This window comes from Fusarium flagelliforme (genome assembly GCF_020744385.1).
Source record: "Fusarium flagelliforme strain FIESC 12 MPI-CAGE-AA-0113 chromosome Unknown B0J16scaffold_6, whole genome shotgun sequence".
Classification (NCBI taxonomy): Eukaryota; Fungi; Ascomycota; class Sordariomycetes; order Hypocreales; family Nectriaceae; genus Fusarium; species Fusarium flagelliforme.
In genome coordinates, this window is record NW_025763508.1 from 2637019 (window position 1) to 2663822 (window position 26804).

Below are 26804 nucleotides of genomic sequence, written 5' to 3' on the forward strand. Positions count from 1 at the left end.
TCCAAGAATGAATATACCGATCTGAAGGAGAGTTATGTATCTCTTGCTCAGCCTTGGTGCCAATCTGATCTGAGGTCAAGAGATACGAAGGTCAAAGTCACGCCAACATTCCCAAAACAAGCAAACGATACTATACCAAACAAACACGGTTGAGAAGAAGTTCTCGAGAAGATAAAGGCGGTCATAACACATTAAATTATATTTATAAATGGATGCGTCTGGTGCCGGACCTGGACGCAACCACTCGGGTATCACAATTGGTATCACATTATTCCTTAATCCCACGCACCGCCAGGATGCGTGAGTTCAAGTCATTTTCTTTTTACGTAGTTTGGTGATCCAGTCACTCAAACAGGCGGAGCAGCATCCGGAGCAGCATCCGGGGCCGTATCAAAGCTCTGCAGCATCAGTTAGCAAAATCCAATAGCAACCCTTAACAAAACATACCCTTTTAACCTCCTCAATCATCTCCAAAATGGGAACGTTATCATACTTGAGCTTCGTCAACAAAATCTCCATCCCAACAACCCCTAGACCAACAAACTCCTTAAGACTCTTATAGTACTCCAGATCCTTGGCGAGTTCTTTTGTCCTAGGTTCCAGCTTTTGAATCGTTCTCTTATCTTTCCAACCCTGTACTCTCAAATTCATTAAAAGCTGTGCATCTTGCTTCTTTTTGTTTTCAATCTGCTCTTCCACGTGTTTGATTGACTCAACGCACTCTGCGATTCGTGCGTCGTAACGATGGATAGTTTCAATAGTTGTGGAGTTTGGATTGTCGATTTCCTCTTGCTGTTTGTTTTCAAAAAAGGCACGACCGTTTTGCATGGTTGTGCAGCGCTTTTTGTGAGATTTGAGGGTTTGGTTCCATTTTGCAATGACTTCGCATTTCACCTCTGGTCCGAGGCCGACTATCTGCGTTTCATTGATTGGAATGGATTCTTTCAGTTGGGCGAGCTCTTTTGTGATGCTTTCTTGTTCTTCTTTTTCTTTGGCTTCGAGAAAATCAAGACCTGAGATGAGGTCTTGGATGTCCCGAGGCTGACACTGTGTAGGCTTTATATAATGTTAGATAACGACGTTCATATATTTGATATTGATAACTTACCTCTTGGATGGTCTCTACTTCCTCGGCAGGTTCGATAGCAGCAACGTTGTATATCTGCATCTCAAACGGTTCTGCTGGCTCTGGTTCCTCTATAGAAGGTAAGATAGAGGCAATATTGTATAATTGCATTTCGAACGGTTCCTTTGGCTCTGGCTCTTCTGCAGAAAGCTCGATAGAAGCAACATTATATATGTGCATCTCGAACGGTTCTGCTGGCTCATCAACGCGAGGGCGTTTCTGACTTTGAAAACTCTGGGGAGATGCCCCAAGAATATGCACCGACTCGGCATCGTCGAGGCTGCTGCTTGATGATGTAGACATAGCGTCCAAATCATCGTCATCGAACAGCCCTTCATCCATGAATGGTGTTTGAGGTGTATCACACTCTATACCCTCATCCATATGATCCTGTGTCAGGTCGATCTCAGTAGAAACCGACATACGGGCTGTGGAGAAACCGATGGAGGGCCCATTGGAGCTATGGGAGCTGGAGGTGGCAGAGACGCCCTAACCCTCCTCCATTGCCGTCTGGGTAGATCGACAGGGAAAGTTTCCAAAGCCCATATGATATCCTTGTGCCGCAACCGCGGATTCTCGCTATCCCTTTCCCTGATGTGCTGGCGCAGGAGATCCTTTGTAACTTTATAACCATCCTGAACCATACTGGGATTCTCATTGATTTTATTCCGTAAGCCCTACAGTAGGATTCGCAGGTCTCTGGTGATCAGGGTAGTCCAATTCTCCGGCTCAAAGCCAGCAGCCCAATCCCAGGGCCACTGGCCCGTGAGCTGAAAGATAGCTCTGGAAGCAACGACGCGAGAATCCTCTTTTGGTTGCTTGTCCAATTTTCTGACGATTTGCTCATCAGTTAAGTTGATATCTCTCTGTGTTATGGGGAATAAGGTGAGAGATGAGGCTGGTGGTAGATCTCTATGCCGCCGTGGTATGAATGGTGACACATTTGGTCCGCGTGTTCGTTGATAAGAGTCTTTGCTGCCAAGAGGCCTGCCGATTGGTCTTCCTTGTCTTACATAGGAGGACATGGCTATGGTGTATTGTGAGTGTGTGACATGAAATTGTAAGATGATGGCGTTGATAGTCGTGACGCGAGACGCGGGGTGGCAGTGAGGGACAATTAATAGTGATGGACAATCAGCCTCCGTACTTAATCTGGAACACCAACAGGGTGATTTATCACAAAAGCCCAACTTCAATCATATTAGTTGGTACCAGTTAGAAACAATATGTGAGCACTAGCGTTAGCTATTTAGCAAACAAAAAAGCAATTCCTCATAAGTAATTTCGTCAAACGCCTGCTTTACAAGACGATCAGGGCGACTACTTTTTACACTCGGTTGAGCATTGCTATTTACAGGATGGCGATGGCGGGGATGTATGGATGATCAATTCCTGGAGATAGAAGACAAAATAAGCCAGTCAGCTTAAGCGAGATTAGATTAGCATCTAGACCTCTTTATTCTGACGTCACGAGCCTCAGATGACGGCTATTCTGTTACCCCTCTAAGATCAGCACAGCAGGAACGGCTACCAGCACCGTGGAAGCATGTTGGACCACCTGAAGTAATGAGACCAAGGGTCTCAACCCCAACCTCTTTACATCATGGAACCTGTGAAAATTGTTGGTGATTAAACTCTAATAAGACATTTAAACGGTGTTCGTATTAATGAATCACGAGTTGATCTGCAATGGACGCGTAAAGGGGCGAAGGGATGTGAATGTCCTCGTATCTGGCGAGGGAGGTTAGTCGGTGTCACAAAAGATCCATACTATGCAGAGACAATGGCGTAGTTTCGAGCTGAGTTTCAAGTTGAAGCTAAAATGGAGACAAACATAGGTTCGTTTGTGCTAAAGTTCTTGTCGCGTCGTGACAATGAAAACCGTGTGGTGTTCGCGACGTGACAGGAGGGGCAGGGGCAGATACGCGTGCATCACTTACACACATCTTCTTTATCGAGAGGGGTAGAAGAGTCCGTGAATAGAATCATGTGAAGGAATTACAATCGTAAAGTCCTTCTGTAGTACTAACACCAATTGGTCTTTGTGATTGCGCTAAAATACTTCTCTTGTAATGGTATATCGTGGACATCCAGCCTCACCTCCCATCAGACATCATCTCATCTACCGTCGCAACACCCCTCTCTATCATAATATCCTCCGCCATCCCAAACAACCCAATATTCCTAGCTTCCAACCTCGCCAACAAAACCGCCATCCCTTCAGGCCCCAACCTCATCATCAACCTAACAGCACGCGAATACTCAACCTCCTGCAACACCGTTTTCCCCCTTGCCTTCAAAGCCTTCTCCTCTGCCCTTAGATCAGAGTCCTTTTGCGCAATGGCTTCCAGCTCCTCCAGCACCTGCGAATTAGCCTCCGCGATTAATGCGTCGCATTCTTCGAGACGGACTGTGTACTTGTGTACTGCATTGGCTAGATCATCGGCGCTCATGGCCATGTCTTCGTGGTGCTGTTCCACGAAATGTTTGCCTTTTATTATCTTTTCGCGCTCTGTTTCGTAAGCTTTTACGTCGCTGCAGAGCTTGTCGACTGCTTCGCTGCCTAGTTTTGTGTCGCCAGTTTCGCTGGCTTCGATTGAGTTTGTTACTTCGTGGAGAGAATGTGTGACTGCGTCCAACTCTTTTCTTTTTTCGCTCTCGAGAAACTCAAAGTCTTCGAGGATGTCTGTCCAATTTCTTGAACGTTCTATTGATGTATATGTTTGTGATTGTGACTGTGGACGTTAATACGAGTGGTCGTGGAGAGAGTAAGGTGACTTACAGGTGGCGCTATGTCTTGTGACACTGTGTTATGACTGCAATTGCATGTATTTGTAGGTGGTGCTGCCGCCCAGCCTATCGCACCGGCACCGTTGTCGCCCATATTATCGGATGCAATATTTGGATCTGATAGCCTTGGACGCTTCTGCGGCAATAGAGGCAACGAAGGCGACCTAGAGCGCTTGAGAACCACATTAGCTTCTTCCTGACCCGTTGCCTGAACTTCATCCTGGCCCGTTGTTGCTGTTGAGTTCGGGACTTCAATTCTACTCGTCGCCTGGACTTCGTCTTGGGCTGTTGCCAGGGTTTGTGTTGAGGCTGTTATTTGGGCTGGTATTGATGCGGTCGTCGTTTCTCCCAGGGCTGTCGTCTGAACCTCCCTCTGACTTATCACCTCAATGTCATCGTCTTCAAAGTTGTAGCCAGTCCAGTCTTCCCACTCACTGTCCGACCCCAGCCCAACACCATCTTCGCTGTCGGTCTCGCTATCCTCATCATCTGTCTCCGGTATGACAATCCCCCTGCTCAACGGTTTGACAGGTGGTGTCTCGGAAGCTTTGACAGACATACCCTGACCCTTCGTGTAGAAATCCGCACTGAAGTGATCAATAGCATCCTGTATATCGCAAAGCGACAGCGCTGGATCTTCCGCGTCGCGCTTCTTCGCGCAACCCATAAGAAAGTCTCGAGTGATCTTCGTATGAGGTCCAGGTCCATTTATCCTAGCGCTCTTGCAGACACTTCTCAGTAGTCTTCTCATATCCTCCAACATAGTGATTCCCCATTTCTTAGGTAGGAAGCCCTTGAGGTATTCCCATGGCCACTGGCCAGTGAGGAGTTTGATGCTGCGGACTGCATCGCCTACGCGCTTGCCCGATGTAGAACGACGCATATTCCAATTCAGCTTCCTTGCTATGCGCGCGTCGGACAGAGCACGGCGTTGATGCTTGCTTTGACATTGCGATTTGGAGATGGGCCTGGCCGAGGTTTTGGTGGCTAGTGCCTTATTGGCAGGCTTGGTGGTGAGAGTGGTGGGTGAAGGCAATACAACAGGGTCCTCAGTCGGCTCAGCCTTTGGCGGGATCGCAGACCTTAAAGAATGTCTTCGTTCTGAAACGATGATAAGATCTGAGATATAATCTTTGGAGTCCTCGTCCTCTGGAGGGCCGGCAAGGTGTAGACGAGTAGACCGTCGTCGGGCAGGGGAGGAGGCCATCGCGTTGCGACGCGTTAATTGACCCCAAAGGGAATAGAAGAAGGTGTACAACGGTATGTTTGGAGTGTCCACTTGGTCACTGATGAAATATTGATACCGTAACCGTAGTACTCCAAGAGTCTGACTTTCCTCGTCTTGAAGCTGTTAATCGATCAATTAACAGCAGGAGTTAACGCTCCTGCTATCACTGGAGTTACTGGCTTCAGAGGGCAGGAACGGGAAAAAGTGGTTCTAGCCAATCAACATGTCACTGCTGGTTGCAAAAGGTTCTACAAAACTGGTTATTTAACTGTTCTACCGTTATTTAGATAAAGCTAATTGAGTCAAGATAAACGATTATATTTCACTTTTTTAAGAAGTTCGTGAAAAGACATAGAGAAGTAAGTGGTATAAGAAGTTGGGCTGTTGGCCTCCATCCCAATCCCTGCAGTGCAAGAGCCGCCATGCCGCTTCCCCGGCTTCAACCCAACATCGAAATCAGGAACAACATTCCACCGAAGCAAAATGTCATTCATTTTCATCGCAGGAATCACGAGATACCTCCATCATGGGTCGATGCCCTGAAACATGGCATCTGCTTCATTATACGCCAAAAGACCTCCCAAGAGGCCCATCGCAAGCGCTCGTCACTCATTCCACAACAAGTACCTCCCCCACCAATAATTGGAGAAGCAGTACCTGGACCCGCCATAGATCTCAAAATAGACGAGCTAACTATTTCGGGAGTCGCCTAATTTGAGTTAAACGCGCGCCTCCAGACTCAGAGGGCCAATTAGCGGCCGCAGAGATCCACCCAAGTTCATTTCAACACCATGAACTCTTTGTATGGAGACTTGGGAGACTTATTCAGATGCCCTGAATGTCATTGTTTACTCTTCAGGAACGACAACAACTTTTTCCTGTTTCATCTGCCGGTGCAGCTATGATGCGCATCCCTGTTCCTTCCCACCTGCTTTAGTCTTCCCGCTCTTGCTTCCCGTCTTTCGCGCTTCTGATCATCTTGTGTACACACCCACATGCAATGCAGCGACCCCGTTCAATTTCCCCAGGCGCTCAACTTGTCATGGGCCTTGCCGACATATGCAGATCGGCTGGCTGTCGAGATCCTGGCGTTCTTTTACGCTTTTAGCTCTCCCGTTCTAGCTATCCATTTTTTGATCCATGCTTCGACCCTGTTTTTGACAGCCAGGGCATGAGCATACCTTGACTGCTGGCGCTTGCTCAAACCTCGTAGCACGGCATGAACATCATCTCTTCTTGTTGACCCCGGGGAGAATTCTTGCGTGGAGAATTATTCCTTTTTCGTAGCCGCCCTTGTTCTTAACCGCCCAAACAAACGCCCTACGTGACCAATATCCTCGACCCATTACAGGGAAACCACTTCTTTCAGACACGAGTGTGCTGTTTCATTGCCTTTTTCAGCTTCCTGTTCCTGTTTCAGTGCCAGAGCCGCCCATGGCGAGATTGGTCTTTGTCTAATCCGAGTGTTCTCAAGGTCCACGTCCCTGGGCCTTAAAGCTGCTTCATATCCGGCCTCCCTTGGCCTCGTCCTTCTTTCTCCATTCTCAATCACAACAACAGCAACAACTCTTCTTTCGCTAAGGCATTTTCCTTTTCCTTTTTTCCTTCTGTCATTTCTCTTGGCGCTTTTCCATCTGTCGCTTTCTTGACCTATTGGGCTTGTTTCCTTGACTCTTCAGAACCAGAACCCTCGCTTCACTTACACGACTTTTCGCTGGGACGAAAAGTTCTCCATTTCTTTTTGGGCCGCCTATCTTCAGGACCAGACTAGACCCGGTTGACCCGGACGTTTTACCCTTCTTCTTACGTTTAATCCGTAATCTCGTTACCAGGATTCACTCTGAATCCCTTCACTACTCGTTACTACACACCCGTCTCCATGATGCCGAAACATTCTCGAGCTCCTAGCTCATCTCAGAACCGATACAACGCTATCCCAGTCTCTTTGGCCCCTTCTCCAATGTACAACCAGCAACGAATGACCATGCCGAACTACTACGGCATGACTACCTCTGCTGCTTCTTCTCTCGCTCTTCAAGCACAAACACAACAGCAACAACAACCCGCATACGAAACATATGCTTCATCTTCAGCGCCTCCTGTTTCTATTCCTCAGCAACCTGTTCAGCACAGAGCCAGTTCTGGAGCTTGGGGACCTCAGGATGACCAGCAGTTGCTCACCGCAAGGATGCAGGGCCTCAACTGGGGCCAGATCCAGGCGAACTACTTCCCTTCCAAGACACCGAATGCCTGTCGCAAGCGTCACGAGCGATTGTTAGAACGCAAGGGTGCTGATGATTGGGATAACCTCAAGCTTCAGCGTCTGGCCAAGGAGTACATGGCTATGAGGAAGGAGATCTGGAGTGGTCTCGCAGCTCGAACAGGCGAGAAGTGGAACGTCGTGGAAGCCAAGGTATGTATCCCCCATCAACCCTGATGTAACTCCTTACTAACGTATCTTTCAGTGCATGTCAAACGGCCTCAAGAATCTGCAAAGCGCCGCCCGCGCCGCAGCCCGTCGTGACCGACTCGAGTCCGGCGCTCTCTCAGGGTATGACGACGACAGCGGCATCTCCGGCATGGGCCTGACACCGGTTGACGATATAGACGCATCGTATAGCAGCCCCGAGACGAGCGCCTCCTCCATCGTGGGCCCCTCGGTCAACACCTCCTTCCAGCACCAGCAAATGCAATCTCACCACATGGGGGTTCCCGTCCAGTACAACCTCAGCGCGGCCTACAACACTGGGTACGGCGGCCACGGATACTCTTCAAGCGTGGGTTCCAATTCCAGCGCCTACGGACATCATCACAGCCAGGGCAACAGTCCTCAGTACATGGCGCAGCGACCGCAGAGTTCGGATATGGGTATTGGGAATCTTATTAACAGGCCAGGACGTGGTGTCTAACACCCCGAATCCCTATCGTCTTTCTCTTCATTCAACATTTTGCGAATCTTTACGACTTCAGCCTTATCAGGCTTTACCCTAATCTCGCCGTCCCTTCCTTCTGTCAATCCTTATAATCAGCATACAACTCTCTTTACTGCATGGCGAGCAGCATGGGCTACAACGGTGTTTATGGTGTTTCGAGCGATTATAACGACAATAACGCATGATTTATTTGCTTTGGGCGTGTTTTGTCTTTGTTGCTTTTAAAATGGTGGTTAGCGAGAGGGAATGGTCAGAGTACATCTCCTTTGTATACTAGAGATAGAGATACCACGACATGAGGATGCATGGGGATTTAGCAGCGCATCATCTTTCTGCAATTAACGCACTCGATTTAAAATTATACTCGGAAAGTCTTGAAGATTTTGATGTTCATGTCCATAAGATAATCTACACTGATAGTATATGAGCTGCGTTATTGATATACCACAGCCAAAATGCTAGATTTACCTCCCACCACATACATACAATTGTTGTTACAATGTTCATTCATTTATCCTACACGTCACCTTATAGACTTCTGGCTGTTGGTGTTTGCCACGGCCATGCTGACCATCTCGTCTAGCTCTTCCTCCTCCCACTCTCCTTCTTCTTCGCCAAAGACACTCCTCCAAACTCTGCTCCACATGCCCTTCTTGTGTAATAGAGCAAGGATCATGACACCGGGGAGATGCCATACACTGGCCCAGAAAAGACCTCTCGCGCTGCCCCTTTCACCCTCGAACCGCCAGAAGCGTACGGATTCTCGAATAAGCCAGGCGTTGATGGGGAAACTGGTTACAGCGAAGGACCATTCTGTTACTCCTGCGGCACAGAGGGATAGACATAGTGGAATAAAGACAAGACTGTATCGTAAAGCGACACGACCGTTGCGAGCGGGGTTTGTCCATGCTAGCATGCGAAGACCGGCCTTCTTGTATTCCTCACGGATTGGCCAGCTGAGAGCCATGAAGTGGGGGAATTGCCATGCGAATAGCAGACCAGCCATGACCCAGCCACCAATTGAAGATCCGTCGCTTGCGAATAGAAGCTCGCGCCACGAACCGTCCTTGGTAGCAGTTTCACCAGCAGCCGCAGCCCAGCCCATTAGAGGAGGAATACCACCGACCACAGCGCCGATCCAGGTGTTGAAAGCTGTAACTGCCTTCAGAGGCGTATACATTCCAGCGTAAATAACGATATTGGCAAACCCGAGTCCGGAAACGGTGGGGTTGACACCAAAGTACAAAGCGCCCGTTCCGACGAAACCGGAAAGAATGGCGAACAAAACAGCGCTTCGCTTCGAGATGAGGTTTCGCACCAATGGTCGGTTTCGAGTTCGGGTCATCTTGGCATCGGTCGAGGGCTCGTAAAGCATGTTCAAAGCATTGGCGCTAGCTGAGCATAGAGTCGTACCAATCGTAAGGAATAATAATGTTAAAGGACTCAAACTCGGCGTCTCGGTAGTGCTCGGCGAGAGCATTTCGGGTACAGGGTATAAAGCGTAGGTTGCCATGGCGGTAAGAACGACGAGCATGGTCAATCGAGGTTTCGAGAGCGAGAGGCATGCGGAGAGATAACGGCGGCCGGAACTGGACTGCGAAGCAGCATGTGTTGCGAGTAAAGAGGATGCATCGGGAGGAAGTGGCTTTTCGCCTCGAGCAGCGGCTTCAGCGGCAGCCTTTTCGCGACGTTGAGCCTGTCTTTTTCTATGAGGAGCAATATCCTGTTCGGTCTGCGCGGAAGAAGAATTCGTGGTAGAGGAAGATAATGTCGAGCCAGTCGCTGAAGCAGATGTCGATCGAATGCCATTGGCCTTGCGCAGTATAACGAAATCGAGACATGTTGACCGATCAAACAGCCTATTCGAAAGGAAAAACCCGTAGCCCTTCCATTGTGTGGTAGCGACTATTCTAGGCGGTTGGAAGGCTGCTGCAGAGGACATGCACCGTCTGCCTGTTGGAGCCGGGGCCTTGAGGAGGATCTCCGCGGCGGGGAAGAGGCATCTTGGTGGTCGCATTATGCCCTGACGAATGGGTTCATGGTCGTCGAGACTCAGTCCATGAGCGACACGCCGAGTTGAGAGGAGGGCGTGAGCTTGAGCTTGAACTTGAGCTTACTGGTGGAGTGGTTCGACTTGGAGGTGCAATGGATGGCAGATTTCTTGGGTGGATGACCCGATTGGGAAATTCCTGGGGAAAGAGAACGTGATTTGTCACGTGCAGACGTCAGCTTTTGGAGATGCTGCCCCACCGAGTTCATTCATTCCTAATCCATGGGTTCTTATTGATCGCCGCTAAACCCAATGCTTTCGAGCTCAAGACACCCTTCTGGTCTGTGACAGATCAAAGAAGGCACAATTGCCGAATGAATTTTCTAATCGCCTCAGAAAGAAACGTACATTCGGAGAGTAAGGCGATGGAGTGGCTTGCAAGAACCACCCGTTCGACCCACGCATTCCCCGCATGACCACATCGTTATCTCGAGATTGGCTCAGAAAGTCACAGCTGCTCCATCAATTGAGTTCTTCAACGGACGGGATATGGCTGCCTGGGGGAAAGAACCCCTCACACTAATGCGACGACAGTGACCCAGCTATAGTGGAAATGGAGGCGAAAAGACGACGCTGCTGGGCGTTTTGGGAAGCCAAGCCGAGCGAATGACTGCTAAAGATGCGCTCATCTTAGTGGGGGTTAGCTCGGGTTGTTGACTTTACTCGAGTTGGACGACTCCATCAGCAAACTCACGATACAGTCAAATAGCTCGACTGCCGGCTTGAAAATTATAGCAATCAATACAAAATCAATTCGATTCAATCCTTTTCGCAACTATCATTGATCTTACCATATTCTCGAAATGCCGACATTGTTAGACGCTCTCCGAAAGACCACTCAGGTCGACTGCGACACTCTTGACGCCAATGGTACTCACACAAGACCCATCTCTGACACTTTCATTGACTGACTTGATGCAGTCGCTCAACAACTAGGCCCCTTTGTGGATTGTACTTCCAACCAGGTACCTGTGCTCTCGTTCTGTTTTCTTGAAAGTGGTATTAACATTTGTCAGGCAATTGCATTCTCAGAGATCTCCAGGCCACTCGTAGGAGAGCCTCTTCTGCACCATGATGCTTTAGTCAAAGATGCCATTGAAGGCGCGAAAGGAGCTTTGAAGGAATTACAAGGATCTGTAACGTTTGAGGAGTTTGTTGTTCAGATCTTGGTAAGACACTGGATGCAGATACAAAGAACTTGGCTGACTGATAAAGATGGTTAAACTGCAATTGTTGATCGTCCCAAATGTCACAGGCTACGTGCACATTCAGACCAACCCAAAGCTTTCTTACTCAACCGAAGGCACAATAAGCGATGCATACAGTAAGCCACATGCCCCTCCATGCTACGGCACATACTGACAGGCTCCAGGAATCGTCAACATCTTCAAGGCGCTAGCCCCCGATTTTGACTCGAAAAGGGTATGCATCAAGATCCCCGCCACTTGGGAGGGCCTTCAAGCATGTCGCACCCTCGAGATGAAAGGAATTGCTACACTTGCGACCACCATGTTTTGCATGGAACAAGCGGCTTTGGCTGCTGAGGCACAGTGCACTTACATTGCGCCCTATGTCAATGAGCTCAAGGTTCATTTTGAAGCAGGGTGAGTCCACACTTGGCATTGCTATCGCCTTCATTGACTAAACAATATTAGATACGTGGATGAGCATAAAGCCTTTGACTTTTGTCGTGAAGCACAAGCCTACTACATTAATCATTCGTTCCGTACCCAGGTTCTAGCTGCGTCGCTCACATCTGTGGATGAGGTTATGCAACTTGCTGGTATCCAGCACATCACCATCTCGCCAAACCTACTCAACGGTCTTGCTTCTACCGAACTGTCGGCCTGGAATGGAAAACTTGGCGATTACTTTGCACAAGGCCCAGACAACAAGAGCTGGGAAACAAGGGATTACAATGCTCTGGTCAGAGATGAAAGCAAATGGAGGATGGCTTTCACTAGAAGTGACTTTGGCACCAGTGAAGGTAAGATCATCCAGGCTATCAATTACTTCTCCGATTGCCAGGAGAAGCTGGAAGACCTGGTGCGACAGTACGCCGGATGAGTGATTGACCGTCGCAAACCCGACGTCAATTACAAGGCCAGGACAAAGCAGACATCTACAATACCATAATGGACAACTTCATTCACGAACTTGATCGTCGCCTTCTCGTGATTTTGCTCTCCCTTAGAGGTTTGTCAACAAAGACATCAAGTCTCAATTGCGACGTGCTATTCATGTCTCAACGAGTTCCAGCTTCTTTGTTCCGCTTCCCCTCTTTTCGAGTGACTACGCTTGGATCGCAAACAAAGAAACAGACACACCTCAATTAAATGGAGGCTGGATTCTGGCTCAATTAAAAGGTGGGAGAAGCTCTGGCCTTGCTTGTTACTAATTTTGTGCCAACAGACGTTATTGTCGTCCTGTTTGGGTTCAGCCTGGGTCTGGGTCTATTAATCTCAGCGATACACCCGCTTCACTCAACAATCATCGTTGCGATGCGATGCACTTTCGTGGGTGGTAGATGGAGTCTTATCACCTCCAACAAAACTTCACCTTTTCACTAGTGATCTTCCGTTTGGTCGCAACCTTGCGAGAGGCAGTACGTTCATCAATGTCTAGGTTGCCAGGCAAGGTTTGTCAAAGAACAGACGGTGATGCCGGACGACCAACGACACAGACCACTCCAACGACTTGTCAAAGAGCCATGTACTTCTCTTTGTCCTAGACACCACCAAAAACCACATTTGGTGCTCGCGAGATGCTAGCACCGAGAACAATGGCATTTCACCTAGGCCAGTGCTGTCACTCAAACAGCTTCACCCTCAAAGACGCCCTTTCACCAGCGGGACAACTTAACATCTCTGGCATCCCATCATTCACTTGTCTTGGTCTCCCTTTATATCCTCGTTATTTTTATCATCTTTCGCTCTTTTACTTTCTCATCAATCGAGCTCAACACACTCAGACTACACCCTCTTACTCTTACTAGAGCTCTATTTCCTTTCGTCTGTTCTTTCGTATCGCATTATACCCAAAGACAGCCATCATTTAGCCACTCTTTCGCTTTCGCGAGCGCTTTCCTTTGTCAACTCTCACCATGTCTGATCACCCGATGGAGGACCCTCCTATCCCGAGGGCCTTCGAGACAGAGGATACGAGTCACTGGTTACAGGAAGCCGACCCGCCTAAAGACCGTATGGACCTCTTAGTAGGCCCGCAAGACAAGAAATGGAAGTTGCGACACAGGTACTTCAGTCATCTCTTGGGGAAAGACATCCCTATCAAGAGTATCATAAGGGAGAACTTTACCCATCATCAGTATCGCCTGTTAGCGCCCGCCGAACGTGCCGACGTCAAGGAGATACAAGCCGACAATACGAAGAGATACAAGGCACTGCTCGCTAGCCGCTTCAAGGGTGTCGAAGATTCACTAGCGACGAAATTGACTATGATGTATTTTGGTCTTCCCGCCGCCCCTATCGACAATCCCCTTGAGGATATTGCCAGGATGTTGGGACACGATGAAGAGGAGGTCCCCAGATACAATGTCAAGCCACCATTACATTTCCTCACGGCACATGACCATCGCAACTGGGGAAAGGATAGTCTGAAGGGTAAGTCGATTCGCTCATTTATTTAAAACCATGAGACTAACACACTGAAGCCAAGGAAGCTATGAGCTATTCCCTACCACTTCCCAAGGCAATGGAGCCGACTTTGGGCCTCCGTGGAGGCGAAACCGATGATGATGGCAATACTAAGAACGGCGACTACATCGACGCGGGCCAAGCGCATGCGACGTTCAAGGATCAATGGAATTACCTATACGGCCTCAACGGACGCTTGCCATTTGTTCCAACCAAATGGTCATCGCTTTCGAAAGTTCTCCGACAGCTGCTCCACCCTGTGAACGATGCCCAGAAAGAGTTCACCCTTATCGTGTACAATCCGGAGGGCGGCAAACCAGAAATTGTGCACGATACCCTGCCTTTGCAGAGGTACAGTCCAGTGATGGCCTTTCTGCAATCGCATTTTGCCAGGACACGGCCTCATGATAAGTGTTGTAGGCTGTTCGTTGACACTGGTCATACCGAGACTAACAAGGGGCCTATGAAATGGGAACCTCTTCCCATTGACTTCGAAACCGACACTATCAGAATTGGACGGTCCCTTGGTCACGCTCCGAATGGGCCTGAGGAAGAGGTTGTCAGCTATGCATACCTGGCTCTCCCTAGAGCAGAGCCAGATGAAGACGACTGGGTCATAGGGCATGGCTCAAATCAGTACAACGCCCACTTCTGCGCGACGATGAACGTCCTTTTCGGCGTGCCAAAGGACACATTATATCACCATGCCTTGTTCCGTTTGTTCGACAAGAACAGGCCCGATGTCAGCTACACCGGCACCAGGGGCATTCGTCAGTGGGTTAACAAACCCGATGGCAGTCGCACGATCCCTATTGTCTACGGCGCCATGGGCTTTCCTATGTGGGTGTGGAATTCTCTCCATCCACTCAACAACCCTGATGCTTGCTGGATGGTTGAGTGCCATTGGCTCTCACCTGACGCTGAAGCTATCATCATGCCCAACTACTACCCGCTACCCGAACCGCACTTGGTCTCACGACATGGACAGGATGATGTGTCCAGATTGAGGCACGCATACCAACAAATCTGCCAAATGACCACCGAGGCATTTGATAGTGTGGATTGCCAAAGGTTAGACTCAGTTATTGTCATTGAGGGCGATAACCATAACGTGTCGGATACCAATGAAATCGATGGGATTGAAGTTGAGCATCGTGAATCAGACAGAACTGGCGTCATGAGTCTGGCCGGAAAGCTGGCAAAATCTCCAAGTGCTTACAGGACCGTCCATCCGAACTGGCTTCCAGGACACTGTCGACTGTTCCCAAATTGGCACGCGGGTGAAAATATCTTTGTTGAGATGCCTCGCCTAACGTCGTCACTGAGTCAATTCTATGATGCTATGAAGGAGTTATACAGCCTAGCAGCACCTCCCACTCATTACAGCAAGGATCCCAGGGAAGACACTTTCTTCCTTGAACACTCAGGCCCATGTGAGATTTTGGAAGCCCAAGACATCGACTCACCGTCTTATGTCATTGGACCTGATACAACAGAAGACGAGTGGTTTTTGATCAGACAGTCTATCACGTCGCCTGAGATATTAGTCTTCAAGGTCAGGGTGGAATACACCGACTGGGCTTCCTCTATCTGGAAACATAATCTCTGGGGTGTACGCATGAAACATGAAGATATGACGCAGTATGCTGGGAGGGAATCAGGATTGAAGCGGGACAGTCTCCAAGTGCAAGACCTGAATACCCAGATGATCGACCTCCTCCACGGATACCCTCAGGACCCTGTACCAATCAAGTACCCTTTTACCGACGACGATTTGTCGCGTCCATGGAGTGACGGTTCATCCCAACCACCTTCGAGAAAACGAAAGATGACCTTCAAGTCACCCCCGTTGCTCCAGGTCAAGACCAAGGAGGATGACCCAGAAGCGGACGGTCTTCGTTTTCCCACCACTGAACAAATCGAGCGCGCACATACTCCAGATGGTCAAGGCGAAACCGATATCGGTCTCCTAGCTACTGCTCAACCTCCCCGTAGTTGGGTCCCATCCCCATCTCCACGCGGTCAATCTCCATCTCCAGTCGCTGAACCCGAAAGCAGTAGTGCTGAATCAAGTATTCATGAGATTGATGAGAATGTGTCTGAGAGTGAACATGAGTCTGAGCACGAGCATATGGACGTGGATGAGCAACCCGACGGAAGCTTATTTGGTGACGACTCAGATGAGAACAGCAATTCGGATGATTCTGAGTTTAGTTCAGTGGATCGGGGTCCTGGTTCAAACTATGCCCACGCTCAAGCTATCTATAAATATATGGACAAATATGGGATTCCGCGATCTAATCGCACGCCTCCTAAGACGGCTCCTCAGGACAACCCTTCTGCTTCCAAGAGTCCCGATCCTCCTACTGTCCCGAACCCTCCCACCAACCCGCCCATGCCAGAGAAGAAGCCCGCTGGTCCAGATCACCGAGAACACACATGGGCTACCCAACCCAGTATCTTCACCAATGAAGCCTCACGAGCCTGGCCATCTGACACTGAGATCAGCGTTCCTCTCACTGCGCCGCCAGTTGAGAAAATGCATCGTCTGTCCAGCAACGTCCCCATGTACTCCAAGGCCGTTCTCACACCCACCGAGCAAGCCGAATTACAGCACAGCTTCTGGGACGTGCGTAGTATGCTGCTGGGGCGCATCAGTACATGTCCCTACAAGAACTGCAACTTTACATACAGACTCAATGAAAGGGAAAAACTGGATGAGCATATCCTGGCCGCCCATGAAAGGTTCAAATGTCCTTTCTGCCAGGACCGTTTATATGAATCGTACGATGAAGACCAAAGGATGAAGCATTTGAGAGAAAAGCATCCTCAGCAAATGAGGAAGATAGCTGAGGCTATGCAAGCGGGCAACGCGCGAGTTAGAGCCGAGTTGAGTGCTCAAAACGCTCGTCAGCCTCCCCAGACCGGACCTAGACCTGCTGCACCTAGACCTGCTGCTGGATCTATCGTCCCGCCAGTAGCTGCTGCATCTAGACCTGCTGCCGAGCCTACTGCCACGGCCGTAGCTACTGGATCTACGGTCCCGTTCGGAGCCCCTTCACCAAGACATGCTTTTGGATCCGCGCTTCCGCCCCCGCCTAGTGCGTCCACAGCTGCATCACCAGCCAGAAATCCCTTTTCCCAGGGTCAGGTTCCAAATCCTTTCGTCGGTTCCTTCAGCGGACCTTCGACTTCTCGCCTATCTTTCGCAACCGCCGCCGCAAAACCTGCGAGCTTTGCAGTTCCTGCCAAGCCCGGTGCAGCTTCTCCAACCTCTAACAAATCTCCGAGCGACACATGGGGGCCGCAAATGAAGGCAAAGGAGCCACCACGCCAACTCAAAGCTCCTCTTCTGAACTGGTATGATAAGCGTGGAGAGTCTGCTTATACAGATCCTCCCCAGGAATGCCCGGTGCCTGGCTGCCCTCTTCCAAAGATCGGACACTTCAGCTCTCATGGCATATTGCAACACTTTATGAGGTTTCACCATATTGGGAACATGATGTACGACTGTCCTTTTTGCAAGTTGCCCTTCTATACTACGGAAATGGCCGGTAACCTTCTAGATGCCAAATGGCGGGATCAGAGAGAGTGTCTCAAACACTTGGACTGTCATATCTATCAGCTCTGGGATAAGATGGAACAGGTCGGAAACAAAGAGCAACCAACGAACTCGCCTGGCCATCGCAGTGGGGTATCTTCTACTATGAGTCAAGGGGAATTGGTGATGAAGGAAAGATTGAGAGAGATGCAACGCCAGCATGACGAAGCAGTAGCTTCTAGGAGGGCTGCTGAAGTTGCTGCTGGTACCTCTCGAACTCTTCCCCCAGCTGCACCTCGTCTACCGGCTGACACTCATCTCAATACTACTCAAGTCTCACCTCCCACTGTTTCAGCCGGTGTTCAAGCTGCACTTACCGGGTCTGTTGGCACTCAGAGCTTGGCGACTCAAGCTGCACCTCCTCAAGCCGGTCCTACTCAGGTGGCTATTGGTCCAACCACCATTTCCGATAGCAAGGAAGCAATGGCTGCTGCCTCTAAGCTACTCAAGAAGTGCCATTACTTCGAGAAGTGCGGTTGTCTGGTTGGGGCCATGTCAGACAAACAGTACCGTCACCACCTCCGTCAGTGTCACCCCAAAGAGCATGTCATCTTTGATGAAGACGAGGAAGACGGTGACGACAAGGGATCAGACGGTGATGCTGATGATGGTGCTGATGATGATGACGAGGGGGATGATGGCGATGACAGTAGTAGACGCAGTATTCGTGTCGAAACTGCTGATCCTGAGTCGGGCGCATCCGATGGCTCTATTATGGTGGCAAACAAGAAGCCCAAGCGTGCTCAGGCAAACAAGAAGACTAAGAGACCGAAGAAGACTGAGAAGCCCGAGCGGACTAAGAAGTCAACTCGTCTGACTCCTGCAGCAACTGATGGCGAGTCAGATGCTGCGAAGCAGAGTGATGTTGCCTCTTCAGTCTCTCGTGGTAGAAAGTCTAAACGACCACCCCCCTCTAAACTCAAAGAAGCGACTGATGATGCAGCCATGGATGCCGAAGTCGCTGGTAGCGGGTCTAAGAGCTCCAACACAGTAGGCCGAGGTCGAACCCCTAAGAAGGCCAAGAAACGTCGCCCTACAGGAGAGAATGATGGCGAGTACGAAGACGATGAATATGAGACCGACGACCATGAAGAGATGCAGGAAGAGTCGGCAGGTTACCGACAACGAGCGAACTCGCCTGACTGGGTGAAGGAGCTTGGCCCTGGGGATCCCAACTTTGATCCTGATGATAACATGTACTGCTCAAAGTGTCTCCGAAAGGCGCCTAAGCGGCGGAGTAAGAGCCCCAACCGCTCACCTATCGGTCGCGCAAGAGAAGTCGAGGTCAGTATATCCCATCTTTTACTCGCATACATACACTAACATGCTGCAGGCTCACTGGGACGAGAATAAATGCTGTCGCATCCGCAACGGAATCGGTTCAACAGAGCATCTCCCCAATCGCAGCGGCTGGATCCCCCAGTCTAAACTTCCCGGAAAGCTGGGCGTTATCAAGGAGAAGTTCCTTCGACGCTACCCAACCTATAAGCGGACCATCTATCCCCTCCAAGACAACCACCACAATGCTACAGTTTGGGCTTCAGACCCCAATAACGATGAGAACAAGGACTGGCATGGTATCCCTTGGCCTCCGTACGAAGGTTTCCCCCCGTTCCCAGGCGATTGGGACTCTCCCGGTGGACCTTGGGATGATACCCCCAGCGGTCGCCGTCGACGGAACTTTTACCTTGGATACAAACCCAGCGATGGTCTTTACAAGTACCAGAGCGACTCGGACTCTGGCGATGACATTCAGCCTGATGTAAATGACATCCCGAACTTCCAGGATGAGTATAACCTCATCGCTCAGACAAGGAAGGACTTGAAGAACTTGTCGAAGCCTGTGTATCCGAAGAGGCCTGTTACTAAAGCGGATGCCACCAAACCTGATGGGAATGACACTCCAGCTGTCCAGAGTGATGCGAGCTCCTCAGGATTGAAGAGACCTGCTGTTGATGCAGATGGTACCGATGGACCAGCACCAAAGAAAGTGAAGGAGAGCATTGAGACTGGTAAGTCCACCTATCTTAACGAGTTTGGATCAATGACTGACTTGCATAGCAACGACTAAAACTCCGAAAGCCAAGAGAACTAAGAAGACTCGCGGCGCGCCGCCTTCTAGAACGTCGAGTAGAATTCGACAGCAGAGGGCTACTTCATCGGCTCCCTCTGCGACGCCTTCCAAGGCAACATCTAAAGCACCCTCTGTCGCTGAGGAAAGTTCGGACCCTGATAGATAGAATCTTAAGGCGCGTTTGTGAATTATCTGGCGATATTTGTTTATACTACTATTTGGAGTTTTTTTTGAGGAGCAGGTCCTTCAAAGTATACAGATAAAATAACACAATGGTGTTTATATGGAGTATGGATACGTCTAGGGAGTCGGAGGAATGAACACAATTGACATTTTATAATACCGTAGAATAGATCTCATTCTATCTGAATTGCCTCTCATCACATTGATTTAAGAAGTCCCAATCCTTCCTTCGCCTTAATGGCGGACACACTCCATTGCAACGCCTATTGATCCCTTTACGACAACTCTATCAGAGGTTGTCTCATTCCGATTACATGAAGACGACGCCAACACGCCTAGCAAAAAAGCCAATATCCCTCTAATCTTGTCTGTTCCCTTCCGTCTTATTATTTATAGTTTATAGGGCTTCAATGGCGTTGAGAAGAACGTCGACTCCATCGTCGCCCATTTCTCCCTTGTCGCCGAGCAGTGCACCGACATCACTGAGGATACCCAGTGGGATGTAGCATCCTGTCTTTGCCTTCTCTAAGCTGTCTTTGAGTCGACTGGTGTGCTCCCATTCCTTGGCAGCAACCTCAGCGCGGTCGATCACACGAGAAGAAATACCACACATGGCAGCGCAGTGCATACCGAAACTGCCTTCAGCGACACCGTCTTCGAGCTTGTATAGGAAGGTAACACGTCGCTCGTCTTCGTCGACGTGTATCTGCATCCTGCGTGCTCGAATCTCGGGGTGGTTCTCGAATTCTGTCGCAAGGGAGTGGTAGTGAGTGGCAAAGTAGCCGACACAGCCGATGTGAGTAGCGACGTGATGGAGAACAGCTTGGGCGACGGCGACACCATCGTAAGAGCTGGTTCCACGACCAAGTTCATCCAAAATGACCAGCGACCGAGGAGTAGCCTCAGACAAGATCTTCTTGGTCTCAGACAACTCAACAAAGAAGGTCGACTGAGCGGCAAAAATGTTGTCGTTGGCTCCAAGACGCGACATGATTCGATCGACGGGAGTGAGGCGAGCGAAAGTGGCGGGGACATAGCAACCGATCTGGGCCATGATAACAGCGACACAAGACTGGAATAATTGTTAGCTTGGTGCAATAATGAAGAATTGAAGGGGTACATACCATGCGAAGGACTGTAGACTTTCCGGCAGCGTTGGCTCCGGTCAAAAGATTGATCTTGGCTTGTTCACCACCAAGCTTGATGTCATTGGGAATAAAGTCGTCGACAGTGTTCATCATGCAAGGGTGTCGAAGTTCTTGGAAGTCAACAGTGCTGCGCTCCTCGTCCACAAACTCAGGTCGGCAGCTGGGCTGGCCGAGGGAAGCTGATGCCTTGGCCAGGCTTACCAAGCAATCCAGCTGCGAAATAATCTTGATGGCGTTTAGCCAGGTCTCATAGTCAACATCGAACTTTTGGAAGAAGCGAGAGGCAACCTCTCTTACGAGCTGAGAGTGAGTCTCCTCCGCTTCCTGGAGCTCCCGCACAAGTTGAGACAGTTCGGGGAAGTAATATCGCTTGACATCCTTTGTGGCGGACATCTGACGGAAGCTTGAAGGGACCTTAACGCTCTTCGGTGCCTCTATTTGGTAGACTTCTTTGCCCACATGTGTGAACTTGAGAAGCTTACACTTGAACTCCTTCTTCTTCTCTGCTAGGAGGTCTTCGAGCTGTTGCTTAATCTCCTCGATACGGTCTGAGCTCTCGTCGAAGTCCTCCTCGATACCACGCTCGGGAATCAGAAGCTTCTCTTCGCGAGCCTTGCTTCGGTCAAAAGCTGTCCTCCAATAGTTTAGAGGCTCGTCGAGATTTGGCATGGACGAGATGAGACGGTCAACAAGACCATTACCTCCCTTATAGGCTCCCAAAAGGCCCATAGTATACTCAATCTGCTCAAACCCTTCCAGAACCTTGACGAAGTCCTCAGGCTTACAAGCGCCAGCATGGATTCGTGAGATGAGTCGCTCCAAGTCGGGCATCTTGACGAGCTGCGAAGCGAATTGTTCACGAACTGTCTGATCGGCGTTGAGCATCTCGACAGCATCAAGACGCTCGTTGATGCGATCGATGTTGCAAAGTGGGTGAGCCACCCATGAACGGAAGAGACGCTTACCGAAGGGCGTGACACACTTGTTAAGAAGACTGAACAGCGTACCTTCGGAACCGCCATTAACGGAGTTGGAAAAGACCTCGAGATTGATGAGTGTCTGTCCATCGAGGATAAGAGTACCATTCTTCTGAATAGGGCTGTAAAGCTCGAAATTGCCCTGCGATAGCAAAGGTCCTTCAAGCTTGAGGAAGCGGAGATAGTAGATCAATGCTCCAATTGCTGACATGACGACATCATCGTCTCGGAGGGCTTGGAGAGTCTCGGGCCAGACCTCCTCGTCAGCACCCTCCGACTTGAAGTAGTTCGCAACGTCAAGCTCGCGTCGAGTCGTATCCGCTTCCCAGAACTCGGCACCTGGCTTGAGATGTGTCCAGATGGTCGTAGGGCTGGTGTTGTTCTTGAGAATGCGCAGTGCCTTGGTAGACAGGTGGGACTTCTCAATAAGCAGTTCTCGAGGGCCGGTTTGAGCAATCAGAGTCTCGAATTTGGTCAGATCAACATCATCCACGAAGCTGGAGAGGTAAAAACGACCAGTGGCAGTGTCGACAAAGGCAATACCGAAAGCAGGAAGATCGTCCACAACAGACTCCTTGATAGCCACACAGTATGAAGCCATGTCGTCCTGCAACATACCACCATCGACGAGGGTACCAGCAGTGAGAATGCAGGCAAGTTCACGAGTGATGACTTTGTCTGCCTTCTTGCTCTTGTCTTGTCGCTCACGCATCTCCTTGCCCAAGTTGGTCTCCATTTGATCAACACGAGCAACCTTGTACTGCTTGGCGATAAACTGGTTTACCCAGTAGTCAAGCGAGCTCTCGGGCACACCAACCATGCGCATGTTGACTCGATCGGTCATCTTGAAATCGAACTCCTGGTGTCCCACAGTGGCATCATTCTCGTAAAGTTCGTAGAACTTGCCCTTCTTGAAGAACACAATGGTGTCCCAAAGGTTCTGCTTGATCTTCCAGTACTGGCTTTCGAATGGAGAGAACTTGTTCCAAGCAGAAGGAGGGACGTAGATGGTTCGTGGGTCGTACTCCGGGTCGTCCGGCTTCCTCTTCTCCTTATCCATAATATTGGCAAGCCAGTGATATCTCTGATCGGGATCTTTTGTATGTGCCTTCTCCTTGAACTTGGGGTCCTTGTTCGCTACCCTTTCAGCAGGCTTTACAACCGCTTGCTTATCAGTCGAGTCGGGGTTATAATTCCATTGAGATGCAGTCGAGGGCTCGGCATCCTCCATCTCCTCGTCTTCTTCAATGATGCTTTCTTTAACGTCGACCTCAGGTTCGGGAATGGGTGAAGATTTGTTGGATCGTTTGCGGGGAGCGGATGCTTTTGAGGGTCGCTTTCTCTTCTTGGCTCGGGAGGTATCTTCGTCTGAGTCTGATGCAATAAAGTCATCCATAGTGTCTGCAGGTGTTAGCATAAAGTTTGCGCTGCGGGTAATGGTGTTCTTACCACTATCTTCATCTTGAACTGCTTCCTCCTCTTCTTCCTCGTAATCATCCTCGTCTTTGACAACCGGTACAACTCTTGCTCGTCGTCGTCGCTGCGTGGACGCGCCACCAAACTGGAAAGGCTCATCTTCGTCGGAGGATTCGGCATAACTAACAACCTTCTTGACCTTCGGAATATCAGTGACTGTTGTGAGGGGAGGGCGTTGCGAGTTTCTCACCTTTCGAGTCGGACTACTGGGGAGGGCGTCGTGCTTCATTTTAGAGGCAGACTTCTAAAGATCTGTTAGCTCATGTCGCCTTGGCGAAGGCTACAGTGAAGGGGGGGTATTTACCTTGACGGTCGCATCCAGATTCTCTTGCGAGCTTGGGGGCTCGATGGCGTCGCTGTCGGGCACGGGGGTAGTCTGCTTTGCAGTTGTGGGAGTCGACTTGGGCTTGGATGAAGGTGTGCTCTTAGGAAGAGAGTTGGCTTTTGTAGTCTCCTTCAAGCACGAAGATTGCTTGGGGGTGGAAGAAGGCTTTGCCAAGGGCGAAGATGCGGCAGCGGGGGATGACGGAGGAGCTTTTGAGAAGAAGGAGACGATTGAACGCTGCTTGGTTGAAGAAGGAGGCGCAGAAGCCTTGGTCGATTTAGCGGGCGTTCGCGCCGGCGTTGATCGGTCGCTGGCCATGATGGTGAACGGTTCCAGCAGAATTGTCTGATTGAGGGTACTGGAAGGCCGGGACAACCGTGAATCACCCAAAAGTGATAAAGATCAGAATTCTATGACGCCTACGAGATGATGGGCAGGCGATTGACAAGACAAAAAAAGTCAAGATGGAATGGAACAATAGGTAAGATGATGTGAGTTGGGAAGTGTAGATGGGAGCTTCAGGTTGGGAGAGCTAATGTCGCTGAACTAAATTGACATTTGGATGTCGCGTCCTTTCGCGGCAAGATCCAGGAACATGGCAGGGGCACGCGTCCTCACGCGTTAATTGGAAAGTGACAGGGCAACCGAGCGGCAGGTACAACGCGGGGGGGTTCTGTCTCCACTTTCCGGCACTCTTTTATCGGCTTCTATCTTATCTGATAAAGATGCCACTGTGGCGGCTGTTTACCCTGCAGTTCAAGGCATTAAGTTAATTGTAATGCTCAGAACTTGAGGGAACAACACCAAGTGGTACACATATACTTCATCACACTGATACTGTTCATTAAAATGTCTCTAATAGCATTTCTCTTGTCTACAATAGAGAATTACGACGAGGTGGAATAATACGAGCTCCATTGACCTTTTACACGGTTAATGCCCTGAGCTTCATGCAGAAGTCGGGTTGAAAGCAACGTCAAAGCAGTTTGTAGCAGCTTTTCATCTTGCACTCAGACATTTCCTCTCGAGGTTCCAGATTCATGTAGTCAGTCTGCCATTTTTGACATGTGAGAATCATACCTATCTCCAACTGAATCCGAGAAAATTGGATTCTTGATGTCGGACTCTTTGATCCCCATCTTTGTCCGTCCTATTTCCACCACGCTAGTCTCACCGAAGTGCAGTAGTCAGCGTAAGCGAACCACCAGTTTAAGCTTATTCGTTGACTCGCGGTAAACTACCATTCTCAGACTAGCTGAGTCCGAAAGTCCGAAGGTCCGTCTGCTTCAAGACGTCAATACCGACTCGAGATCATCCTTGATGGGATTTGTAATCTTCTCAATGGTACATTAAAGAGTATAGAAGTCTTAGATAGTTATGAATGTTATTTAAAGGTTCAAGTTTGACCGCTATTGATCTCAGGAGTAGTCCCGTCTCATCCATTCCAAGCGGATCCAATCTTTGACCCACAACTGAGTCGGTATAAAGTGACAAAGACAGAAGATTTCATCATCTCACCAAACTTTTTAACTCACGACGATATGACTGAAAAAGACGACACACCATCTGGTGTTCTCGACGACACCTCACCCTCCCTCATCGACCAAAAAGAACTCGATCGTCTAGGTCGCCAACGCCCATCATGTTTCCCATCCCTCTGGTCAGAACTGGGTTTCATTTTTGCAGTCGTGGGTTCAATGATGGTTAGCGAATATTTCGTTTCCGGCTTCAACATCATCCTACCCTCACTCGCCAACTCTCTCGAAATACCAGATTCAGTCAGAACGTGGCCTGCTGCTGTGATTAACCTCACTACAGCAGTGTTACTACTTCCGTTTGCGAGATTGTCTGAGATTCATGGTGGACGGTTCATCTTTCTTGGTGGACATGCTTGGTTGATTGTCTGGGGTATTGTTGGCGGGTTTAGCCGGAATCCGACTATGTTGATTGCTGTGAGGGCGATGCAGGGTTTGGGACCATCTGCGTTTTTGCCGTCGAGTGTGGCTATTATGTCTCGCATCTATCGACCTGGACCTCGCAAGAATCTTGTCTTTAGCATGTTTGGCGCCTTTTCTTGTATTGGATTCTACTCTGGAATCTTCTTTGGTGCCCTTTCTGCTCAGGTCCTTGGCTGGAAGTGGTACTTTTTCATCGGTGCCTTCTTTTGTGCGACTATCTTCATCACTGGTGCTTTGACCATCCCAAAGAGTCATGGTGATCCTACGCCTGGGTTGAAAATGGATTGGCTAGGCACTGCTACTGTTATACCTGGCCTGAGTCTTGTGGTCTTTGCTCTGACAGACGGTGGGAATGCCCCTCAGGGCTGGAGAACGCCTTACGTTTATGTTACCCTGATAATCGGAATTTTGTGCCTGGCTTTGTTTGTCTATATCGAAGGGTGGAGAGCCAGCCAACCTCTTATGCCGGCCGAGGTATTCAAGACAAAGTATATGGCTCGACTGGTTCTTGCACTATTTATGTGCTACGGCTGCTTCGGGCTGTGGCTGTTCTACGCATCCTTCTAGTAAGTCCATTCGTTATTACCTTTGGAAACCTGACTAACACTATTGATAGTATTGAATCGGTCTTGCATATTGGGCCACTGCTCACTGCAGCTTGGTTCATTCCGTTGGCAGCAGGTGGCTTCATCCTGGCTGTCGTTGGCGGCTTTGTTCTTCATATCCTGAGTGGACGACTACTTTTGATTATCTCCGGACTGGGATTTCTTGGATCTTCTATTCTCTTCGCACTTATTCCCGACAGTGGGAAGTCCAACACCTTCCTATACTGGGCCTTCGTCTTCCCAGCCATGATCCTCTCCACAATTGGAGTTGATATCGCATTCAACGTCACCAACGTTTTCATCACGACATCCCTTCCCGGCCATCTTCAAGCAGTTGCAGGTGCACTTATCACAAGTTTGTTATATCTTGGTATGGCCTTTTGGCTAGGCGTTGGCGAGATGGCGGTTTCTGTTAGGAAGGATATCAAAGGAGCCGAGAATGTTGATGCACGAAGTCAGTATCAGATTGGATTCTGGACAGGTGCTGGATTGTCTGTTGCTTCTCTTCTTATCTTCTTGACAGTGAAGATGGATTCGGCAAAGGCTGATCTTACAGCAGATGAGAAGGCCAAGAGAGAGAAGGAAAGGGCTGTTGAGCAAGTTTAGAACTGATAGACACCATACTATAATAATGACATTTCATGATAGATTCGAAGTGGGTTAATGGCCTTAGCGAA

General features: G+C 49.5%; 8 protein-coding genes across 8 annotated transcripts; 4 read left to right on the forward strand and 4 right to left on the reverse strand.

Annotated features, from left to right (window-relative positions):
• Positions 1-347: 347 nt before the first annotated feature.
• Positions 348-1549, reverse strand: B0J16DRAFT_374824 (uncharacterized protein; the record flags this gene model as incomplete). Its single annotated transcript, XM_046130629.1, has 3 exons — positions 348-398; positions 448-1047; positions 1109-1549. The coding sequence occupies 3 exons, from the start codon at positions 1547-1549 to the stop codon at positions 348-350; spliced, it is 1092 nt and encodes a 363-aa protein (XP_045980413.1).
• A 1606-nt stretch (positions 1550-3155) lies between these two features.
• Positions 3156-5446, reverse strand: B0J16DRAFT_374825 (uncharacterized protein). Its single transcript, XM_046130630.1, has 2 exons — positions 3909-5446; positions 3156-3861 (listed from the first exon to the last, which is right to left on the reverse strand). Exons 1-2 carry the CDS (start codon positions 5121-5123, stop codon positions 3223-3225), a joined length of 1854 nt encoding a protein of 617 aa, XP_045980414.1. The 5' UTR covers positions 5124-5446; the 3' UTR covers positions 3156-3222.
• A 1199-nt stretch (positions 5447-6645) lies between these two features.
• B0J16DRAFT_177924 (uncharacterized protein) lies at positions 6646-8446 on the forward strand. Its single transcript, XM_046122541.1, has 2 exons — positions 6646-7557; positions 7610-8446. Exons 1-2 carry the CDS (start codon positions 7024-7026, stop codon positions 8051-8053), a joined length of 978 nt encoding a protein of 325 aa, XP_045980415.1. The 5' UTR covers positions 6646-7023; the 3' UTR covers positions 8054-8446.
• Positions 8447-8450: 4 nt separating this feature from the next.
• B0J16DRAFT_374827 (mitochondrial Protoheme IX farnesyltransferase) lies at positions 8451-10294 on the reverse strand. The gene has a single exon (XM_046130631.1). The coding sequence runs from the start codon at positions 10092-10094 to the stop codon at positions 8601-8603; it is 1494 nt and encodes a 497-aa protein (XP_045980416.1). The 5' UTR covers positions 10095-10294; the 3' UTR covers positions 8451-8600.
• B0J16DRAFT_347815 (uncharacterized protein) lies at positions 10295-10784 on the forward strand. Its single transcript, XM_046128612.1, has one exon. It carries the CDS (start codon positions 10316-10318, stop codon positions 10541-10543), a length of 228 nt encoding a protein of 75 aa, XP_045980417.1. The 5' UTR covers positions 10295-10315; the 3' UTR covers positions 10544-10784.
• B0J16DRAFT_309107 (uncharacterized protein) lies at positions 10785-19777 on the forward strand. Its single transcript, XM_046124897.1, has 13 exons — positions 10785-10997; positions 11049-11092; positions 11144-11296; positions 11343-11451; positions 11500-11731; positions 11783-12181; positions 13269-13747; positions 13798-15818; positions 15864-16689; positions 17044-17576; positions 17718-18665; positions 18715-19393; positions 19443-19777. The coding sequence occupies exons 1-13, from the start codon at positions 10931-10933 to the stop codon at positions 19619-19621; spliced, it is 6669 nt and encodes a 2222-aa protein (XP_045980418.1). The 5' UTR covers positions 10785-10930; the 3' UTR covers positions 19622-19777.
• On the reverse strand, positions 19773-24063 carry B0J16DRAFT_291401 (muts domain V-domain-containing protein). Its single transcript, XM_046124283.1, has 5 exons — positions 23544-24063; positions 23430-23483; positions 23213-23378; positions 20763-23164; positions 19773-20710 (listed from the first exon to the last, which is right to left on the reverse strand). The coding sequence occupies exons 1-5, from the start codon at positions 23880-23882 to the stop codon at positions 20036-20038; spliced, it is 3636 nt and encodes a 1211-aa protein (XP_045980419.1). The 5' UTR covers positions 23883-24063; the 3' UTR covers positions 19773-20035.
• A 1042-nt stretch (positions 24064-25105) lies between these two features.
• Positions 25106-26733, forward strand: B0J16DRAFT_271726 (major facilitator superfamily domain-containing protein; the record flags this gene model as incomplete). The annotated part of the gene is made up of 2 exons (XM_046123591.1): positions 25106-26088; positions 26139-26733. The coding sequence occupies 2 exons, from the start codon at positions 25106-25108 to the stop codon at positions 26731-26733; spliced, it is 1578 nt and encodes a 525-aa protein (XP_045980420.1).
• Positions 26734-26804: the final 71 nt, after the last annotated feature.